At 44.2% G+C, this 21915-nt stretch overlaps 1 protein-coding gene across 3 annotated transcripts in view; it reads right to left on the bottom strand.

The window, feature by feature from the left end:
* SCARA5 (scavenger receptor class A member 5) overlaps positions 1-21915 on the bottom strand; it is a 151031-nt gene that overhangs the window by 2014 nt on the left and 127102 nt on the right. The window contains exons 9-10 of one of the 3 annotated variants that reach the window (XM_081497064.1): positions 16593-16747; positions 14629-16462 (exon numbers count right to left, since the gene is read on the bottom strand). The exons of 1 other annotated variant lie outside the window; for it this stretch is intronic. In XM_081497064.1, the coding sequence (XP_081353190.1) occupies positions 16611-16747 (137 nt within the window). In that variant the 3' untranslated portion in view covers positions 14629-16462; positions 16593-16610. Of the gene's footprint in view, positions 1-14628; positions 16748-21915 lie in introns of those variants that run through there. One more of the 3 variants, XM_081497061.1, reaches the window with a different exon arrangement.

Here is a 21915-nt window from a genome sequence, read left to right as displayed (position 1 = left end):
ACCCTCCCTACCAATCGCAGCCCTCTAGGTCACCACAGTGCAATTTTAGCTTTTAATTTGGGTTTATGGTCATCCCAACTTTTGGGTATTGCAGGAGATGGGGTCAAAGTTCATCCCCTATCCCACCCGACCCCCCACCACATACGTCTCCAGTTCTTCCTGCACTGTTCATTGAAAAGACTTTCCCCTTGGTGATTTTGTTGAATATCAATTGACAGTATATATGTGGTTATATTTTTTAACTTTCTAACATGTTCTTTTGATCTGTTTCCTTGTCCTTATGACAAAATCATATTGGCTTGATTAGCATATTAGAGCAAGTCTCTGAATCAAGTAGTAGAATTCTTCCAACTGTATTTTTTGTTTTAAATATTGTTTTGACTATACTAGGTGATTTGATTTTCCACACAAATTTCAGAATTATCTTATCAGTGTAAACAAAAAAAGTCTTGGTATTTTGATTCTATTGTGTTGAATCCATAGAGCAATTTGACTTCTTAGTAATACTGAGTCTTCATGTTCATAAACAAAGTATACCTCTCCATTATTTTAGGTCTTCCCAGCAATGTCTTATGGTTTTGTATGTCTTTTGTTAAACACATTCTTGGTGGCTCAGTGGTAAAGAATCCACCTGTCAATGCAGGAAACTTGGGTTTGATCCCTAGGTCTGGAAGATCCCCTGGGAAAGGAAATCGCAACCCACTCCAGTCTTCTTGCTTGGGAAATCTCATGAACAGAGGAGCCTGGTGGGCTACAATCCATGGGGTCGCACAACAGTCAGATACAACTTAGCATCTAAACAACAACAAACAACAGTCTTTTCAGGTCGGCTCCTGATTCCTGTTTATATGACCTTAATAGCTTTTCCCAGTTTCATTTTCAATTAATAAGACAAAATGTTTTAGACTCATCTTGTACATTTCTTGCCACTGACTTGGTATCAGCCATTTCTTCAAAAAGACCCTACATTTTTCTTTTTAAAGTGGGATATTACAGTACCACAATCTGGGTGTTAGGGACGGATGTTGCTTTTGGTTCGGTCACTATTTCTAGGTCTAACTGTTCCTTAAACAGACTTGCAACCAATTTTCCAATGTTAGCCACACCTTCACATTCCCCTCCCTCTCAAAAGTTATAATTGCCACTAGGTCCTAAACTTTCGGGAAATTCCATAGCCTTCTCCCCCTAGCTTTCCTGGTAGCCCAGCTGGTAAAGAATCCACCTGCAATGCAGGAGACCCCAGTTCAATTCCTGGGTCAGGAAGATCCACTGGAGAAGGGATAGGCTACCCACTCCAGTATTCTTGGGCTTCCCTGTGGCTCTGCTGGTAAAGAATCCACCTGCAATGTGGGAGTCCAGTCATGGTTAACATTCAGTCTTTTCATGTCTGTTCATTCATTTTTGGTCCATCAGCTTCCCAGTTTGTTATTGCATTTGTCTCCCCTCCTATTAACCCATTCTTGTGGGTTTATGCCCACAGTAGACAAAATTGCTTTATTCTTGATTCATGGGGGCATTAGGAGGAAGCGAAAGAAAGCACATGTGCCCACTTTCTCATTTTTTAGTTCTGAAAGTCTCTCCTTGATCTTTGTGTCCTTGGTTCACGTCTAACCATTATTACTCCTTAGGAAACATTTGTGGAAGAACAATGTCCTCTCTTGGGCTTGCTTTGTGACAAGATGGGTCAGTCCAGGACACTTTGGATGAGTTTTTCCTAGACATTTTTCATTTCTCTTCTTTCCCCGACTTTGCCTCGTATATTCCCTGACAATCGCCACATCATCTCAATTTTAGATACGGAAACCTGCGTTTCAACACACATCTGTGATCCGGATTTTCTGATTCTCTCACATTAGAGCCGCTTCTTGCTTATGAACCTTGCTATGGACTAGTCACCAAAGCTTAATCCAGAACCCAGATTCCTGGATGAGGCAACTGGTCAACAGTAATCTGCAACAGAAACCCTTTAGCTGAGCAAGCCCTGAATGTGCTGACTTTTAAGGCAAGAAGTTCTGCTCAGACAGAAAGAAAGCTTTAGGAAAGGACCATTCTGATCTATAAAGCATGGGATGTCATCAAGCCAGAGTTCCTTGGGTCTGAAGGAAGCTGAGCTTTGTTCCCAAACCTAAAGTCCAGGGAGGAGACTTTTTTCCAGAATTGTTGTTTATTTAAAAACATTTCATTTTCTGAGAAAGAGACAAGAAGACACATTATTTGGTTTGGCAGTCGTTTTGCTTTGCCCGAGCTTTTCCTCATCTTCCAAATAATTTGTGGGATGAGTGGATTACCTGATACCTCTTGTGCAAAGGGAAAAAGAGAGAAATAATTCTCGTGATTCTCTGGGGAAGCAATATGGAATTCAAAATGGAAAAGGAGGCACCAGTGACATATTCTTTCACCTCCAGCACACACTGCGCGGGGGATGCATCAACCACAAAATCCACGGTGCCAGAAATGAGTGCCAACTGCTTATTTTCAAGTGTGACATAATTTCCAAATTCTGATCATTGCTATGACTGCCCATGGTCATTCTGTTACTGGAAACCTACAATGCCAGTTCTTTGCTAAGTGTCTTTGGCAAGGCCTTAGTTAGTGTTTAATCACAGTAAGAAGGTTCCAAAGACTTTATTAGCCGTATAAAGAATTACAGAGATATTAGCCTAAGTTGGATGGAGCCCAGAGCAGCTGTACTGCACTTCAGGGGCAGGAGAATGTCTCAGAGATGTATTATGCTAACAGAAAAGCACCCTGGGATTTAACCCTTACAATAACGAATGTAAGTGTTCCTTGTTTTACAAAATAGCTCTATTTCTGAAAATTGTGTAAATCTGACATCTCATACCCCCTCTTACTTCCCCATTCAATAATTACAATTTCCAGAACACTTAATCTCCAATTATGGCTTATGTCAATGTACATACTGTTATCTTTTTTTAATGTATTTATTTCTAATTGAAGGATAATTGCTTTACAGTACTGTGTTGGCTTCTGCCAAACCTCAACATGAGTCAGCCATAAGTATACCAATATCCCCTTCCTCTTGAACCTCCCTTCCACCTCCCTCCCCATCTCACCCCTCTAGGTTGTCACAGAGCCCCGGTTTGAGTTCTCTGAGTCATACAGCAAATTCCCACTGGCTATCTATTTTACATATGTTAATACATACTGTTGTCTTTTAATTCTTCTCCTTTTCCAAGTTTCTTTGACAAGTACTTGAATAGAAAAGATGTAAATGTCTAATAGCTATGTATTTAGAAGATTGTTTATTAAATGTTTTGGTAAAGTGACTATTCACTCAGTTAATTTTGATTTTTCCATATGGACAGGAATTAAGTCTAGGTCCAAATGTAGGACTGGGGTAGCAGTGCCTTGCAAAAATAAGGGAGCCCATTAAATTTGCCATTTTTCTTTGTTCAGCTTACAAATTTTGATGGTTCCAAAATGCCAAATTTCTAATCAGTCTGTAACAATGTCTCCACAGGATCACCATTAAAAGACTAAAAAGGGGGAATGAATGACATTTTAGAAGGCTAAATGCATTCTATTTAAAAGATTTTCCTTCGTAATCTTGATGATGACATTCTTCTTTTTATTGATGCTCAAATGCCCTCTCAGATCTGAAATGTTAATGGTTTGTGTAAATGGTTTTTCAAAGATGTCTTTATGTGGCAAATATTAAAAACAGCCTCCCAATATTTTTTGAAAATTAACTGATCCGTGAAACTCAGAGGCATAGGATCTGGTGGTTCACTCAAACTTCTAGAATGTCTTTGCCTGTAAGGGCGTCAGGTACTGGAGTGTTTTGGCTATGCATAATTTATGGAAGGAGATAAATATGATTTTCCTTTTGAGAGTAAAAATAAAAATATTTTGGGGCTTCCCTGGTGGCTTAGTAGTAAAGAATTTGTTTGCCAATTCGGGAGACACGGGTTTGATCCCTGGTCTGGGAAGATCCCAGTTGCCTTGGAGCAACAAAGCCTGTGCCCCACAACTATTGAGCCTGTGCTCTGGAGTCAGGGAACTGCAACTACTGAGCCCACGCGCCACAACTACTGAAGCCCATGCACTAGAGCTCATGCTCCACAAGAGAAACCACTGCAATGAGAAGCCTGCACACTGCAACAAAGAGTAGCCTCTGCTCTCCATAACCAGAGAGAAGCCTGCACAGCAACAAAGACCCAGCACAACCAAATATAACAAATAATTAAATTATTAAAAATAAAAACATCCCACTGTTGAACGGGATGCATTCAATATATTTTCCATTAATAATTAAATATTATCCCTTTCAAATTCATCTAATTTTCCATTTATTGCAGTGCTTGATTAGCCTACATCAGTGTTTCTCAAAGTCAATTTCATAGAGCACTAGTTCCCTGTGTAACAGTTTTCCATGCTGCATGTAAATTACCACAATCTTAGGCAGCTCTAAATTACAAACATTTAGGTTTCCTCTTCCAGGATGACAGTGAAAAACACTCTGTAGCCTCCAGCAAAACATGCATAACTAGTGAAAATTATTTTTTAAATCCTAACATTTAAAGTCTCTGGAAATTGTCCTTAGGGTATACAGAAAATAAAGAAATACTTATTTAAGAAAACATAGTAAAATTTGGTAAGAACAGTGAGGGTCTGTAGCATTTGAACCATGACTCATCCATTTCCTCCCCACTTCCAGATCAGTGCAACAGAAACTCTATTCCAGGAAGGTGAAGTCAAGGACACAGGGCTCCTTCTCCCAACTCTTACTTAAGGGATATGGTATCTTCCTGGGAGAGGTAGGCCACCAGAAGTTTTCATCAGCCCCAGCAACATTGGTAAGGAGATTGAGAAACTAGAAACCTCATACACGGCTGGTAGAAATCCTGCTTGGAAAACAGTTTGGCACGTCCTCAAAAGTTTAATCATAGAGTTATCGTATGGCCCAGCAATTCCACTCCCGCACATAAACCCAAGAGAAATGAAAACTTATGCCCACCCGAAAGCTCTCGTGCAAATATTCGTAGCAGCGTTATTTCTAAGATCCAAAAGGTAGAAACAACAGACACTCATCAGTTTGTGAATAGGTATCACATGTAGTCTTCCGGGTGGCTCAGTGGTTAAGAATCCAGCTGCCAAGGCAGGAGACACAAGAGACTCAGGTTTGATCCCTGGGTTGGGAAGATCCCCTGGAGGGAAATAGCAACCCACTCCAGTATTCTGGCCTGGAAAATCCCATGGACAGAGGAGCCTGGCGGGCTACAGTCCATGGTGTCACAAAGAATCCGGACATGACTGAGCATACATAGCTAAGTGGTCTATCTGCACAATAGTATATTATTCAGCAATTTAAAAGAAATGAAACACACATGCCACAACGTGGATAACCTTGAAAACATTATCTAAGTGAAAGAAGCCAGTCTCAAGAGACCACATATTACATGATTCCATTTTTACAAAATGTCTAGAATAGACAAATTTATAGAGAAAGTAGGTTAGCAGTAGCCTCGGTCTGGTGAAATAGAAGAAAGATGGGTGACTGCTAAAATCTATGGGCTTTCTTTTGGGCCCAATGAACATGTTACAAAATTGATTGTGGTGATGGCTTCACAATGTTGTGAAGAGAATAAGAACTATTGAACTGTACACTTTAAGTGGGCGAATTGTATTACGTGTGAATAAAACTGTTTGTGAAAAACCTATTTACCCCATTTTTTAGCTCACATTTTCCATGGATCAGGAATCTAGGCATGACTTACCTGGGCACGTCGCTCAGGAACTCACAAAGCTGCAATGACTCGAATTTGGATATACTTCTGGACAATTTTGTGTCAGAAGTGGGTTGTATTCAATATTGCACATTTTGCTGTTGAAAGTTCTTAGTTTCTTTAATACCATTGTTGGATTTCTGACATTTTTCCCTTGCAGCACCCTTACTTTAGCTACTAAAAAGATGTTTCCCAAGAGGAACACATTACTTCTTCCTTGGTTTTCTTCCTGTGTTTCTTTCTAATGGCATAAATGGGAAGACAAAGAGTCATTTGTTGTTTTGTTGTTTAGTCACTCAGTTGTGTCTGACTCTTTTGTGACTGCAGGGACTGTAGCCTGCCACGTTCCTCTGTCCCTGGGATTTCCCAGGCAAGAATACTGGAATGGGCTGCCATTTTCTTCTCCAGGGGATCTTCCCAACCCAGGGATCGAAACCAAGTCTCCTGTGGCTCCTGCATTGGCAGGCGGATTCTTTACCACTGAGCCACCTGGGAAGCCATTACACAGAATAAAATTCCTGATGATAAGAACAACCTGGAGACAACTCTTAACAACTTTTCCTTTTCCTATTATAAAAACACTGTTTCCAGTGTTAGCTACCAAGGTGCTATTTGTACATCATACACTTTTCTATAGCTTGTTGCCATCAGTCACCTACAATTTTCGCACTCTTCAATTATAACCATTCTGTAAAAAATGACTTTTGAAATAAAGTCAATTCTTTGATTTTAGTTCTTAGGTCATTTTCAGTCTATACGGTCTCCCAAGGGAATCTTATGTTTCCCCATGGCTTTAGTACCATCTAGTAAGTGCTAGCGGAGAAGGCAATGGCACCCCACTCCAGTACTCTTGCCTGGAAAATCCCATGGACGGAGGAGCCTGGTAGGCCACAGTCCATGGGGTCGCTAAGAGTCGGACACGACTGAGCGACTTCACTTTCACTTTTCCCGTTCATGCACTGGAGAAGGAAATGGCAACCCACTCCAGTATTCTTGCCTGGAGAATCCCAGGGACGGCGGAGCCTGGTGGGCTGCCGTCTATGGGGTCGCACAGAGTCGGACACGACTGAAGCGACTTAGCAGCAGCAGCAGCAGCAGTAAGTGCTAGTGCTAATACCTTCTAGTTCTGTATCTCTAGCTAAATACTTCCCTATTGCACTGCCTCCCTGACTTCTTGGCCTGAATGTCTGAGAAGCACTCCAGATTCAACACGCCTCACACTGAATCTGTGTGTTCCTCCCACCTCCATCCACTCCCTCCATATTGAAAGAATCGCTCCCTCTCTGATATTTTTCTGTTGATGCTTTCAGAAACCTCTTCTGCACCTTCTACCTCAGGCCAGTCAACTCCTATCAATTCTGCTTTCTTAACATATCTAGAATTTGGTCCTCACCATTTGTAAAAAAAAATATTGATTTTGTTGCTCTGGGTCTTTTTGCAGCATGTGGGATCTTTAATTGCAATATGTGGGATCTAGTTCCCTAACCAGGGATCCAACTGGGAACGCAGAGTCTTAGTCGCTGGACACCAGGGAGGGCCCTCACTGTCCGTGTCTAAAGCTACTTCCTTTTTCCATAACCCTGTTCTCTCTCCTGGATCACTACAATTGCCTCTTACCTTAGATTCTATTTGCCAGGCACATTTATTGCCTTTTCATACCACTAAGTTAATTATGTATTATGGATTCAACATACGAATCTGGGAAGGAGGTGGAAAAATTCAGATGCTAGCACCAGCGATGTGACTTCAGGCAGTGTACCTAAAATGGCTGTGCCTCTATGGCTTCACCTACATAATCATAATAATAACAGCCATAACTACATCACAGAGCAATGACAAAAGCCAAATCAGATAACATGTAAAGCTGCCTTCTAAGGTCCATCTAGTCAAGGCTATGGTTTTTCCAATGGTCATGTATGGATGGGAGAGTTGGACTATAAAGAAAGCTGAGCACTGAAGAATTGATGCTTTTGAACTGTGATGTTGGAGAAGACTCTTGAGAGTCCCTTGGACTCCAAGGAGATCCAACCAGTCTATCCTAAAGGAGATCAATCCTGGGTGTTCATTGGAAGGATTGATGTTGAAGCTGAAACTCCAATACTTTGGCCACCTGATGTGAAGAGCTGCCTCATTTGAAAAGACCCTGATGCTGGGAAAGATTGGGGGCAGGAGGAGAAGGGGACGACAGAGGATGAGATGGTTGGATGACATCACAGACTCAATGGATATGGGTTTGGGTGGACTTGGGAGTTGGTGATGGACAGAGAGGCCTGGCGTGCTGCAGTTCGTGGGGTTGCAAAGAATCAAACATGACTGAGTGACTGAACTGAACTGAACTGATGCAAATGTAAGGATTTATTTTTATTGATGATGATCATCCATCATGATGAGTCATCACTGATTGGCCACAAATAACTGGCTGGCTTAAGGAAGCATGGTTATTCAAGCAAATTATCCTTTTTTCAAATTGGAGTATAATTGCTTTTCAATATTGTGATAGTTTCTGATGTACAACAAAGTGAATCAGCTATAGGTACACATATACCCCCTCCCTCTTGAACGTTCCTCCCACCCCTGCATCCTACCGCTTCAGGTCATTGCACAGCACCAAGCTGAGCTCCCTGTACTATACAGCAGCATCCCACCAGCTACCCATTTTACACATGATAGTGTATGTATGTCGATGCTACTCTCAATTCGTCTCTAAGCTCCCCTCTTATCCTCATCACAGGGAAATTACAAGGGTTTTAGGAACTCTGTCCCAGAAACCAGTGCCAAGACCAAAGGAATGCATTTCACAATGTCACCTGAGCACAGAAATCATTGGTGAGCTTAGAACTATTTCAGCGTCTCTCCAGGGGTAGGTGTCAGGAGGAAGAGAGGAAATGGTGTCAACTGGCATCTCGTAACATTTGGCTTTAAAGAGGAGACACATAGGACAATAACTGGAAGCATGACCAAGAAAATTATGTTCTTAAGCCTTGCCAGAATTTTGAAGTTCTAACTTGACTCCTTTCATTCGACATTTTATTCAACGTTTATGAGGTCCTACTATGCGATAAGGAAACGTAACTGAATATGATCAAGGTCCTAGATGACAAACAACTAGCTGCGTACAGTTGACCTGCATCTGTGGGTCTTTGAATTTCTGGAGTCTGCAGTTCAACCAACCATGTATGAAAAATATTCCCCCCAAATCCAGAACATTTCAAAAGGCAAAACTTGAATTTGCCCAAACGAGCGACTACTGTTGATCCTTGAACAACACAGGTTTGAACCGTGCAGATCCACTTATACACCAATTGTTTCAATATATACTACAGTACTACACAACCCAAGGTTGGTTAAATCTGCAGAAGTGGAACTTCAAATATGGAGGGCCCACTGTCAAGTTCACTTCTAATTTTTTAGTTCGAGGAGGGCTGGCATCCCTAACCCCCAAGATGTTCAAGGGTCAACTGTATTTACATAGTATTTACATTGGATTAGGTGTTATAGGTAACCTAGAGATGATTTATAATATCTGGGAGGATGTGTGTAGGTTACATGCAAATACTACGCTATTTAATATAAACTACTTGAGCATTCTTGGATTTTGGTCTCCATGGGAGATCCTAGAACTAATTCCCTATGGATACCGAGGGATGACTGTATACAGTTCCTGAGCAGGAGAGACAGTTCTGTGTGACTTTAAGGTGTAAGAGAGCCCTTACTAGCGTTCTTCTTCACAGAATTTGTAAAACCTTTACAGGCTTGGGAGCTTCCTCTGTGGCTCAGCGGTAAAGAATCTGACTGCAATGCAGGAGATGTAAGAGATGTGGGTTGGATCCCTGTGTCAGGAAGATGCCCTGGAGGAGGGCATGGCAACTCACTCAAGTATTCTTGCCTGGAGAATCCCATGGACAGAGGAGCCTGGTGGGCTAGGGTTGCGAAGCCATAGGGTTGCGAAGAGTCGGACACAACTCAAGCGACTTAGCAAGCAAGCATACAGGTTTTGAGGTAAAAAAAAATCAGAGCTGGAAGGGAACTGAGAGATCATCTGACACAGCCCTTTCATCTTACAAATGTAGGAATTTGGGTCCCAAAGAGGCTACATAGCTTGCCCAAGGACATACATCTAGTAAGTGGCAGATTCAGAAATAAATCCCCTATCTTCTGCTTCCCAATTCAGGGAATTTTCCACTACTCCAAGCCAGATCATACACACAAGTGTCCACTTCTTGCATTTCTAATTTCATATAGCTGAACTATTGCTTTAAATGGTAATGTTAATGAATTCCATGAGTCAGCGCTTATTTTCATATTCTGCCAATTAATTGTGGTTTGGGGGTAATTCACTCTGAGGCCTTGGATTGTAAAATGCAGCGTCAGCTGTTTTTTTTTTTTTTCAAGGTAATTCATTCCAAAACTTGGACCAAGGACACCTAATGTTGTACAGAATTAGCTGGATTTGTCTCTAAATGTCTTTGAATTAAAAATCTATAGCCCTGTTTGTTTTTCCCACAGCTACAGGGAGCAACTGTGACATTGGGTGAGGGTGGGAGGGGGGTTCCACAGAACCTGGAGAGGTGGGTACACTGGGGAACCGGAGGCTCAGGCTTGAGGTAACCCTGCTGTAACCTGGTGGGTGATACGTTGAAGCGACTGTTTTGGGAGGTACCCTTTCTTTGTAACTGCAGCTAGAGATGACAGTAGGAAGAACTCTGATTTCTGACCCTGGACTCCCCTTCTGCAATCTGGACTGGTCTCTTACCATCTGGAAAATATCACTTTCATTTGGAAACCAGGAACATCTTCTACTTCATCTAGAACTAGTTACTTTCCCAGCCAGGAGCACAAGGAAGTCAAGGAGAAACAGAAAAAAAAAAAAATCATTCAATTGTACAAAACAGCCATTTTTATGCCCAAGGCACTTGGTAATTGGATTAATCTTCAGGGGCCTCTGCCATCCAACCTGATCTCTTGAGCTCGTCAGAAGAGGCAAAGACTAGACCTGTGGCCTTGGGCAAGTGATGTCATCAGTAAGCATAAGAGCTAGAAAACCTTTCTGAGCTCACGCGTTTATTATTATAGACATGGAAGGCAGAATGAGAGAAATGAAACATCCTATATTACTTATATTTGTGGGGGTGCCTGCCTTCTCTTCTTGCTCTCATGCCTCCTCACTTGTCAAATAAGGTTGAACAAGTTGACTTTTGATACCCTTCCCAACTCTGACATTCAGTGCTGCCTGACAGGTGGAGTGGCCAGGCAGCCTTGGGCATCACCCAGGAAATAGACCTTCGGAATCTCGGGTCCAAACCAGACCTGCTAAATGAGAATCTGAGTTTGAACCAAATCCCCAGGTGATTCCTATGCACGTTAGAGTCGGCTTTAGAATAATCTGGGTGATTTGACCCTAGAGGGTATATTTTTCCTGAAAGGCTTTCAAATGTGTCATTCTCTTATTAGCCTGCAGATGTCACCAGAGAGCCAACAGTGGTCTTCCTGGAGTGGTGGGAACTACAGCAAGTTTTTATTCTCATTTCTCCTGTCTGTTCTGCCCTTCAAGTTCCTGTACTCTGGCCTGTTACCCAGTAAAGCTGGAGAAATGGGCTGCAAAATGTATTTTGAAGCTGTTCACATCACAGACAATTCATTGCTCTTCCAGAAAAGAATTGGACCTAGAGGCCCTTCTGTCTCATGAGCAGACTCCCACAGAGTGATTTTTTAAAAACCCAAATTCTGTGTTTCATTGACAATTCAGGTAAATCTGTGGCGGATACTCTGGCAATATAGTACTATAATGAACTATACTTTATTTTGGTCCCAGAATTTATTTATTAAGGTATTTGTATTGTCTTGTCTCGATCAATTCTTAAAATTTTAAATTATAATGACCATCTTTCCAGTAAACCAAAGGTCAAAGTCTTCCATGTTATTATATAAATATTAGTCCCTTGGACTGCAAGGAGATCAAACCAGTCAATCCTAAAGGAAATGAACCCTGAATATTCATTGGAATGACTGAGGCTGAATATCAAGCTCCAAAACTTTGGCCACCTAATGCAAAGAGCCAACTCATTGGAAAAGACCCTGATGCTGCAGAAGACTGAAGGCAAAAGGAGAAAGAGGCGACAGAGGATGAGATGGTTGGATAGCATCTCAGTGAACATGAATTTGAGCAAACTCTGGGAGATAGTGGAGGACAGGGAAGCCTGCAGTACTACAGTCCGTGGGGCTGCAAAGAGTCAGACACAACTTAGCGACTGAACAAAAACAATTTGTATAACCCTTTAGATTTTTTAAACACTTTTAATTTAACATATTCTTGAAAAATATTTGTAACGTAGGTGTGTAGGATACTCTGAGTTATAGGTGATGGTCCTGAAGCTGGAAGTTCATCTAGTAATTGAAAATAAGACTTGGATCCAGGTGGCATTAGTGGTAAAGAATCTGCCTGTAATGCAGGAGACTGCCTGCACTGCAGGAGACCTGGGTTCGATTCCTGGGTTGGGAAGATCCCCTGGAGAAGGAAATGGAAACCCACTCCAGTATTCTAGCCTGAGAAATCATATGGACAGAGGAGCCTGACCAGCTACAGTTCATCGGGTCGCAAAGAGCCAGACATGACTTAGGGAGTCAAAATACTTGACAAAATATCTTTAGGCTTTAGACCTCAGTAGCACAAGTCTGTGCTCCTTGAGAAAAAGACAGCCCATGAAGTGAGCCTGCACTGGCCTAGGCTCTCTGCTGAAACTTGCTGAGGTGAGGAGACAGAGATTGGAGGTTGGGAAGGCCAAGGTGGTTGGAATTTGCTGGGCACAGCATCTGAGACTAGGGAGCCACGTAAAGAAAGTTCCAGAAAAGTGCACAGGGTTCCCACGTGTTGTCTGCTGAATCTGTGTGAACCCCGGGAGGCTGGGTAGAACAACTTCTGAGGAAAGCACTGATACCAGAGCTCACAGTGAGCTGCGAATTGTTCAAGTTCCCTCCAGCTAGGGTGGGAGGTCCCCACATAGGGCAAGGGTCCCCAATCCCCGGGGCCACGGATGGATGCTGGTGGGTGGCTGTCAGGAACCGGGCTGCAAAGCTGGAGGTGAGCGGTGGGTGAGTGAGTGAAGCTTCGTCTGTTTTACAGTGGCTCCCCATTGCTCGCGTTACCGTCTGAGCTCCACCTCCTATTAGATCAGCAGAGGCGTCAGATTCTCATAGGCGCTCAAACTGTACTGTGAACTGTGCAAGGGAGGGGTATGGGTTGCATGTTCCTTGTGAGAATCTAATGCTTGACAATCTGAGATGGAGCTGAGGTGGTGGTATTAGCAACGGGGAGCAGCTGCCACTGCCTCACTCCCAGATGGGACCATCCAGTTGCAGGGAAACAAGCTCAGGGCTCCCACTGATTCTGCATGATGGTGAGTTGTATATATTTCATTATATATCACAAGGTAATAATAATACAAATAAAGGGCACAATAAAGGTAATGCACTTGAATCATCCTGAAACCTCCTCCCCACCACACCCAGTCCATGGAAAAATTGTCTTCCACGAAACCGATCCCTGGTGCTGAAAAGATTGGAGACCACTATCCTAATGGACTAAGAGTCCTCCTGGAAAGCTCCTTAGCATGTTCTATCTGGGGGGTGAGCTGGTGAAGAGGATTCAGTGACAAAGCTCCCCTCAGTCAGAACCCACCTCAGCTCCCAGAATCGAAAGGTGGAGGAGAAGAGAAAAAGAGGGATGGGAGAGGTGTTCCGTGGAGGGTTGAAGGGAGAGCTGTTCCAAGAAGAGAAAGACAGGTGCTTCACACAGTTGACATCTCATAGAAATGTGAGAACAACTGTCAGGAAACAATGAGGCTGAAGAAACCACCAGCTGACTATGGTGGAGAATGGTGTAACTTCTTTCTGGGACTCAAACCCACCACAGCTGTTGGCTTGACTACAACACACGCAGGCACCATAGGTTCTCGGGTATTTGAGACCAGGGAAACATGGGGCCTTGTAGACATTAGAGGGGAGAAGTCCCCTTCTCCACGCGGCCTGAGTATAGAGTGGGAGCCACAGTGCTTTGCGGGTGGGCATCACCTGGCTTTTTAGAGGAGGAAACCATGATGCCTCTGGTGTGTTTTCAGAAAGCCTACTTTTTGACTTCCTTTGGCAAATTGTTAGGGCCCACAGCCAGCCTGGGGCCATGAGGTTTTCCCGGAGGTGCAGCTATGAGCATATGACCGGGACTACCCAGTGACCTGGGTCATCCCCACATACTGCCCGGGTCCTGTGCCTGGGGGTCCCTGCTTCTCACTGGGTGATGAGGCCCCGTGGGTTCACAGACCTTGGGTGGTCTTCTTATGTGTGAATGGAACTCTGGATGAAAGCACATCCTCAAGTAAGAATTCAGTCGTGTTTGACTCTCTGTGACCCCATGGACTGTAGCCCACCTGGCTCCTTTGTCCATGGAATTCTCCAGGCAAGAATACTGGAGTGGGTTGCCATTTCCTACTCCAGAGGATCTTCCTGTCCCAGGGATTGAACCTGGGTCTCCTGCATTGCAGGGAGGTTCTTTACTGTCTGTGCCAACAGCTCTGGAAAAGTGAGTAAATTGACAGGTGGTCTTTTCTTTAGTGAATACAAAAGCAATTCTCTTATAAGCTGGGTCTTGATTATCATTCTTTTGCTTGAGACTCTTTCCTTAGGTTACCTAATAGGGCTTAAGACTTCATGTGCCATCAAGTTCTTGATCTAGACTATGTTTATCATCCTCTGGAAGCATTAAGGCAGCTTCTCATAAGCTGCCCATTCTACCTATTCCTGCTGAAAAATGATCAGACCTATCCAATTTTCACCCACCCCCTCACCATGCTCACTGGGTTTTCATGAGAAAGAATGTGAGGGAAACTTGTTAGCATCATGTTTTCAGCTTTATTGAAATTCTTACAAAAGGTCTGATGTATTTTAGGCCTGGCCTAATTTCCTTTAGTCCCTGAAATACAGGATCATGGCTATTTCCACGTCCTTTTAAGTCGGAGAGTAAACTAGTAGACTTTGCTTTTAAAGTTCAAACACATATCACCATGGTTTTTCATTGATGTAAAGCAAGACTTATGTTTTCCCGAATGAAAAGACCACGTAAGAAAGTTACATGGGGTCTTCATTGGTGGGATAACTGGATTCTGTGTCAGAAAAGACAGGGATTTATTTCACTCAATGTGACATTCTTCCATCTTGAGCATTTTCTTTTTTTTTTAATGCAAACTTTGCGATGTACTGAGCTATGTAGTAAAGAGTGCTGTGTTCATATATGCATACATATATTGGCTCTGGGAAAAGATGCATGAGTACATGCATGTTATGTAAACATAGCAGATAATAAGCATATTATAAGCAAAGAACAACCAATAGCATGTATTGGTTTTAGTTGTCAGCCAGGAGCTTGGCTGGTCTTATCCCCAGAGGGTCCCGGCCATTGCTTTCCCCAGGCAGGCGATGCTCACCAGGTAGGACAGGTGATTGTATATCTGAGGCGTGTCTGAGTCTGTGACTCCCCCAAGGTCGGTGGGCCTATGCTCACTCACTACCACGAAGCTCCCCAGGCCTAGAACACAGAAATGCCCAGCATGACCTTGTCCTCATGTCAAAAGCAGACTCTGATCTCCCCATCACTAGGAAAGGGGTGCAGACTGAGGGCTCCCAGAGGCCCACAGCCTCTTCTTTCCCTAGATGTAGTAGGGAATCCTCATTTCCTTCCAGTCTTATAGGCTCCATCAGGACATGTGTTTTCTTGACCACAGGATGACACCCAAAGAGGCCTGGAAGGTTCTGTATCATCGCCTCCAGACAGCTCTGAGACACAGGCAATGTGGCTTTAACCCTGATTGCCAGATGACTGAGGGCTGGCCTTGGTTTAACCCAGATAGCTCCCAGGTCACCCTCCAAATCCATCCTCCTATGTGGATGGCTGCCTTGGAAGCCAGTCACATCCAACCTTGAACTTACACCCTATGGGATTTGGAGTATGTAATCTTCTAGTCACACTTGTGCTGCACTCCAGCTTCTTGCTTGAGTCTAAGCAAAGACACATGAGAGTTCAGGTCAAAACAATGGTCTCATTCTCTCTCTGACTGATAGGCTAGGTGAATGGGTCACTTGAGTGCTACTTAGAGGTCAAGTGGTACCCAAGCCAGCATGACTTGTAGGAGTGCTGCAAAGTGATACATGAATTGAGCGCCCAAGATACTATGTAGCACACATGGCAGTCACTCAATAAATGTTCCTTTCACTTGCCTTCTTGGATTCCAGACTGGTTCCTGCAGGAGGCTGGCATCTCCCTCTCACTGCTAGAGCCGCCCCTCCTCTATGTCACTTTCCCGAACTAACAAACACTGTGCAGAGGCAGAGTAAAGAGGGGAACGTGAATCACTCGATATCGTCTCTTGCTGGTCAAAACTCTTGGCCTGAGGTTTGGGAATGATCTGCAGAGTAAACGACCTGGGATGCCTCCTGCCCATCTTCACTGCTGCACTGGTCGCCAGGATCCATCTGTAACTCACAGACCACAGAGAACATGGACAGATAGCCCTGATGGCACAGTGTTTAGAAGACTCTGGAAAAAGGCGATCCAGTCGACCAGGGCTCCACGCAGGAACCATGGTGGAAGGGAGAGACAGGCAGTGGATCCCAGAGTTGTGCTTTGGAATAGATGTCCAAGAGGAGGAGGGTGACAGGTCACCGTGGTCCTGCGATGGGAATTACAGAGGTCTGGGGTTACTGGGCTGGGCGTGGAGGGCAGAGGCATGGCCAGGGGAGCCCCGAGCACTGCCCCCTCCCCAGGAATGCAGGAAGGAGGCTTGGCAGCTGGGCCCGGACCTCCGGCTGTGCCCACTGTTAGTGTCTCTTGCACGTCACGCCAGCATCCTCAGCGTGCCCGCAGTTTGTCACCCCCCACTTGGAGAAGCTGCAGCGGAAGATGCTTTCCTCGGTGCCCTTGCAGGCGACATCGTCCATCCAAATTCTCCCTGTGCCTGTGGAGACAAGTGGACACGATGTCTTAACAGAAATGCAGGAGCACAGGACACACGGGAGCACTGCTGTCTGTCCCGAGCTCTGCTGTCAATTCTCCAATCGAGTGGGTCCCCCTGTCTTCTCCACTCCACCAGGACCAATATGTCTTCTCTAGGCTCAGTTTCTTGAAAGTAGAATAAAAATAATTGACAGTGAGGATGGGTTTCCCTGGTGGCTCAGTGGTAAAGAACCCACCTGCCAATGCAGGAGATATAAGAGTCGTGGGTTCAATCCCTGGGTCAGAAAGATTCCCTGGAGGAGGAAATAGCAACCCACCCCAGTAGTCTTTCCTGGAGAATCCCATGGATAGAGGAGTCTGGAGGGCTGCAATCCATGGGGTCACAAAGAATCAGACATGAATTAGCAACTAAACAATAACCATGATGGTATTTACTGAGCAGCTCCTATGTGTCGGGCCTCTTATACATATGATCTTTGTCCATTCTCACCACAGTGCTATGAGATGGGCATGAATAACCCTTTTTCTAGATGGGAAAACTGAGGTTCAGAAAGCAATTGGTGCAAGGTTGCTCAGCTTGTAAGTGTCAGAGTCTGAACTCAAGTCCAAGTCTTGCTGCCTCTCAGGCCCACACTTTATACAAGATGCTTAATAGCTTTTGAGATTTTGGCCATACCACATAACCTGTGGGCTCTTAGTTCCCTGACCAGGGATCAAACCTGTGCCCCTTGAAGTGGAAACACAGAGTCTTAGCCATTAGACCACCAGAGAAGTCCCCTCTGTTGGGATGTATCTTGCAGCCTTTGCTGCTGAATATTCAGACAAGACATAATCAGAGGGACAATGTCAGACAGATCTAACTTGGACAGATCCAGTACCCCATAACCAAATATCTCAGTGTCAACATCACCTTCAGTCTTTTGAAATTTAAAGCTGATGGTCTCACACAATGAGCTCAAACAGTGGTCCTTGGAATGACAGCAGATCTCAGAAATTAACATTATCACCAGACATATATGTTATGACAGGTGGAAGCATCCGTAACCATAAGCAACTAGGTCAGTTCCCAAAATACAAGGTCTCTAAGACAATCCAGCTTTGTTTTGCCCACCTGTTCACCCCGCCTTGTTCACTCAGCTCTTAGGAGGACCAACCTGATGGTCTGAAGGTGCCCATGCAGGGAGCCTTTAGTTGGTTTTCCCAGGATTGTACCCGAGTCTCAAGAGACATAGACTGGGCATTGAGGTCTTCAATGAATGTCAAGGGAATAGGGCAGCTGGGTGAGGCTTCAAGGGAATGGAGAGGGCTTGTCTGGGGTCAGAGGGGTCAGCAGAGAGGGGAGAAGTCACCTGGAGCCCCACTGATGAACTGGCAGGGCCATCAACCATGTTTTGGTGGGTTCTCTGGGCTGATGGCCAAGCCAGGTCTTTAATGGTGGGAGCTCACTTGGGAGCCCTCTGGAGTGCTGCCTGAGCTTCAGGGCTCCCATCTCCCGTGGAGTCAGTGGCTTAGAGCTTTGCTACTCAAAGTGTGGTCCTAGATCAGTAGCATCAGAGTTTGTTAAAAATACACAACCTCATGCCCTTCCCAGGACCTACTGAACCAGAATCTACATTTGAACCAAGTGTTCCTGCATTGAAGTTTGAGAAGCACTGGTACAGCAGAAATAGGGCTTTACAACAAGTAGGACAAATCTCAAGGCTCAGCCCATCCAGGAGGACCATTTCAGTTGTAAAAATGGGAGGGGATTCCCAGGACGTGAAACTTTTGGTGCTGAAGCTAAGTAAACTGAGAACCTACTGGGTAAACTTACTTGTTATATTCAAGAGCTGGTACCAGAAATCATGGGGTCGAAGGTCAGAAACTGCGTTCCAACATTACCATGTCAATCTGGGCAAGTTAAACGATGTAATTGTTGCTGTTTAGTCGCTATGTAGTATCCAACTCTTTGCAACCTCATGGACTGTAGCCCACCAGGCTCCTCTGTTCATGGGATTGCCCAGGCAAGAATACTGGAGTAGGTTGCCATTTCCTTCCTTCAATCCCTCTGACCGAGGGATTGAACCCGAGTCTCCTGCCTTTGCAGGCAGATTTGTCACTGCTGAACCACAAAGGAAGCCCAAATGAAGTAACAGTTCCTGTATTTTAAAGGGCTTTGAAATGCACCAAAACCCTACATGAAAGGCAGTTCAGGGATCCTAGCACCTGATCCTAGCACCATGCCTCCTTGTCCCATCTCTCAGCAGCCAGACAACCTCCCCTTTTAGAGGAATTGTCAGCACTGAGTATTGTTGTTATTTAGTTGTTAAATCATGTCCGACTCTTTGAGTATTAAGATCCTTAAACCTGTCACTCAGCCTTGGACTGCATGGGAAATCCCTTTACAAAGAGCATCCAGGGAACAACTAAACCCTTTTGGTGCCCAGTAAGAAGCTCCAATATTTTGGCCACTGATACAAAGAGCCAACTCATTGGAAAAGACTCTGATGCAGGGAAAGATTGAGGGCAGGAGGAGAAGAGGGTGGCTGAGGATGAGATGGTTAGATAGCATCACTGACTCCATGGACATGAGTTTGAGAAAGCTCTGGGAGATAGTGAAGGACAGGGAAGCCTGGCGTGCTGCAGTCCACGGAGTGACAAAGAGTTGGACATGATTGAGTGACTGAACAACAACAAATTGATTTCAAGGACTTAGTGGTTTGTACATATTTTTGTTATGCTGAGATATTCAGCATGTGCTCAAGGGATTGCCGAGCAGTGAACTAGGGGACAGAGCTGGGAGGAGAGATCTCCTTATGCTGTCTTTTTTAATGTTATTTGTTCATCACAGCCTCTTCCCTGGCCGGATACAATGTGCCTCTTACACAATAAGCCCTTTGAGGCTGAGCAAAAATTCTCAGATTAAATGTCTCCTGGAAAACACATCAGTTTACAAATTACCCAGGAAAAGGTTGCAGACCCAAGAGCTCTGTGTGATTAGTCACACCCAAAACAAATAAAGCAGCAAATGAAGGAGACTGACAAATACAAAACAGGCCCAAGGTTACCAGTCCTAATGCATACACAGGATCATGAAACTCCAAACTCTAGTTGGGGTTTGGCTAGGGAGTTCTAGCTAATGTTCAGTCATGGAAGAGCCAATAAAATGAGGATAGGGTTGTTAAATCAGCAATACTCATATCTGCCGTTATTGGGACATCACTAAAGGGACCAATGAACTCACAGATCATCTCTGCTCCCCGACGTGTCAGAGAGGCTAGAACTCTCATGAATCCAGATATCAATCATTGTGTCAGTTAACATCCATGAGAGCTGACACCTGACACTCATCGTGTGGCCTGAGTACCAGGAGGTCAGTATCGCCCGGGAGCTCATCAGCAATGCAGTCTTGGGCCCACCGGAACCTGAACCCGGTTTTGATTCCTGCATTGGGAAGACCTCCTGGAGGAGGGCACGGCAACTCATTCCAGTATTCTTGCCTGGAGAATCTCATGGGCAGAAGAGCCTGGTGGGCTACAGGCCATAGGATTGCAAACAGTCAGACACAAATGTAGCGACTAACACTGTATCTTAAGAGGATCTCCACCAGTCAACATGCCTTCAAGTCTGAGAGCCCTGCTCTAGATTAGGTCTGCTCCTCCATGCTGGTTCTCTCTGTGAGCTCCATAACAAGCCCCATTAGGAAGCAGGAAGGGGGTTCTCTGTTCCCCCACTTTAGAGTCAGAAAACTGAAACTACACAGTGAGGTTTTCTCTTACGGAGGCAAAACTGGGACCAGAGGCCAGGTCTTCTGACACTTGGAGCCTTAGGGGCTGTTGAAATGTGAGGGGATGGTTGGGATAGTAAGCAGAGATTTTATTTTATTCTCATCATTCATTCATTCATTCAATAAATATTTAAGCGTCTACTTCATGCTCAGCGCTATTCTGGGTATTTGGGCTACATTAGTGAACAGAAAATGGTTTTAAAAAAACCCACTGCTGGTAAGAATGTAAATTGGTGGAGAATAGTATGGAGGTTTTTCAAAACACGAAAAACAGAATTACCATATGATTCAGCAATCCCACTTCCGGGTACACATCCACAAGACACAAAAACTAGTTCAAGAAGATATATGCACCCCAATGTTCATAGCAGCATGATAAGTATACAGTTGCCAAGATAGGAGAGCAACCAGTGTTCATCAACAGAGGAGTGGATAAAGAAGATGTGGTATATATTATATATACAATGGAATACTACTCAGCCACAGAAAAGAACAAAACTTTGCTATCTGCAGCAACACGAATGAACTTGGAGGGCATCACTCTAAGCAAAATAAGTCAGAAAAGTCAAATACTGTATGATATCACTTGTAGGAGGAATCTAAGATAACACAACAAACTAACAGAAATGAAGTGAAGTTGTTCAGTCGCGTCCGACTCTTTGCGACCCCATGGACTGTACAGGCTCCTCCATCCATGGAATTTTCCAGGCAAGGGTACTGGAGTGGGTTGCCATTTCCTTCTCCAGGGGATCTTCCCGACCCAGGGATCGAATCTGGGTCTCCCGCACTGCAGGCAGACTCTTTACCATCTACATCCTGGTTAATAGATATCTGTCCAGGGGAGAATCTAAGATAACACAACAAACTAATGACTATACCAAAAAACGCATATGTACAGAGAACAAATTAGTGGGTACCAGTGAAAGGGAAGGGGCAACACATGGATGGGGAACTGGGAGGTACAAACAATCTGATGTAAGATAGGCTACAAAGATGTATTGTACAACATAGAGACTATAGCCAATATTGTGTTGTAACTGTAAAGGGGGAAAGTAACCTTTAAAAATGGTACAAAAACAAATCAAGAAAAAACAAAAATCTCTGCTTCCTGGAACTTACATTTGAGCTGCTGCATGTTTATTTAGAGTAATATTAGTAGAAGGAATGACTTACACTGAATCATAAAGGCTGCCATCAGAGCACCACACAGAGGCAGGCAGGACAGCTATCAAATAGATACTTAAGAGAAAGGAAAACTGAGGCCCCAGAAAGGTTAGCAGACCTGTCCCAAAACTATTACAGGAGGAGGAGATGGTGACCTCTCATGTCCAGCCAGTCTAGTCCCTGTTCCTTACAGAAGCACATATACAGTGCATTTCATGGATCACTAAGTTAAGAGGTGG

The sequence above is a fragment of the Giraffa tippelskirchi genome, chromosome 1 (genome assembly GCF_054371585.1).
Source record: "Giraffa tippelskirchi isolate mGirTip1 chromosome 1, T2T-mGirTip1v1.2.pri, whole genome shotgun sequence".
Taxonomy (NCBI): Eukaryota; Metazoa; Chordata; class Mammalia; order Artiodactyla; family Giraffidae; genus Giraffa; species Giraffa tippelskirchi.
The sequence above is the reverse complement of the archived record's forward strand: the minus strand, read 5'-3'. Positions and strand labels throughout refer to the sequence as shown.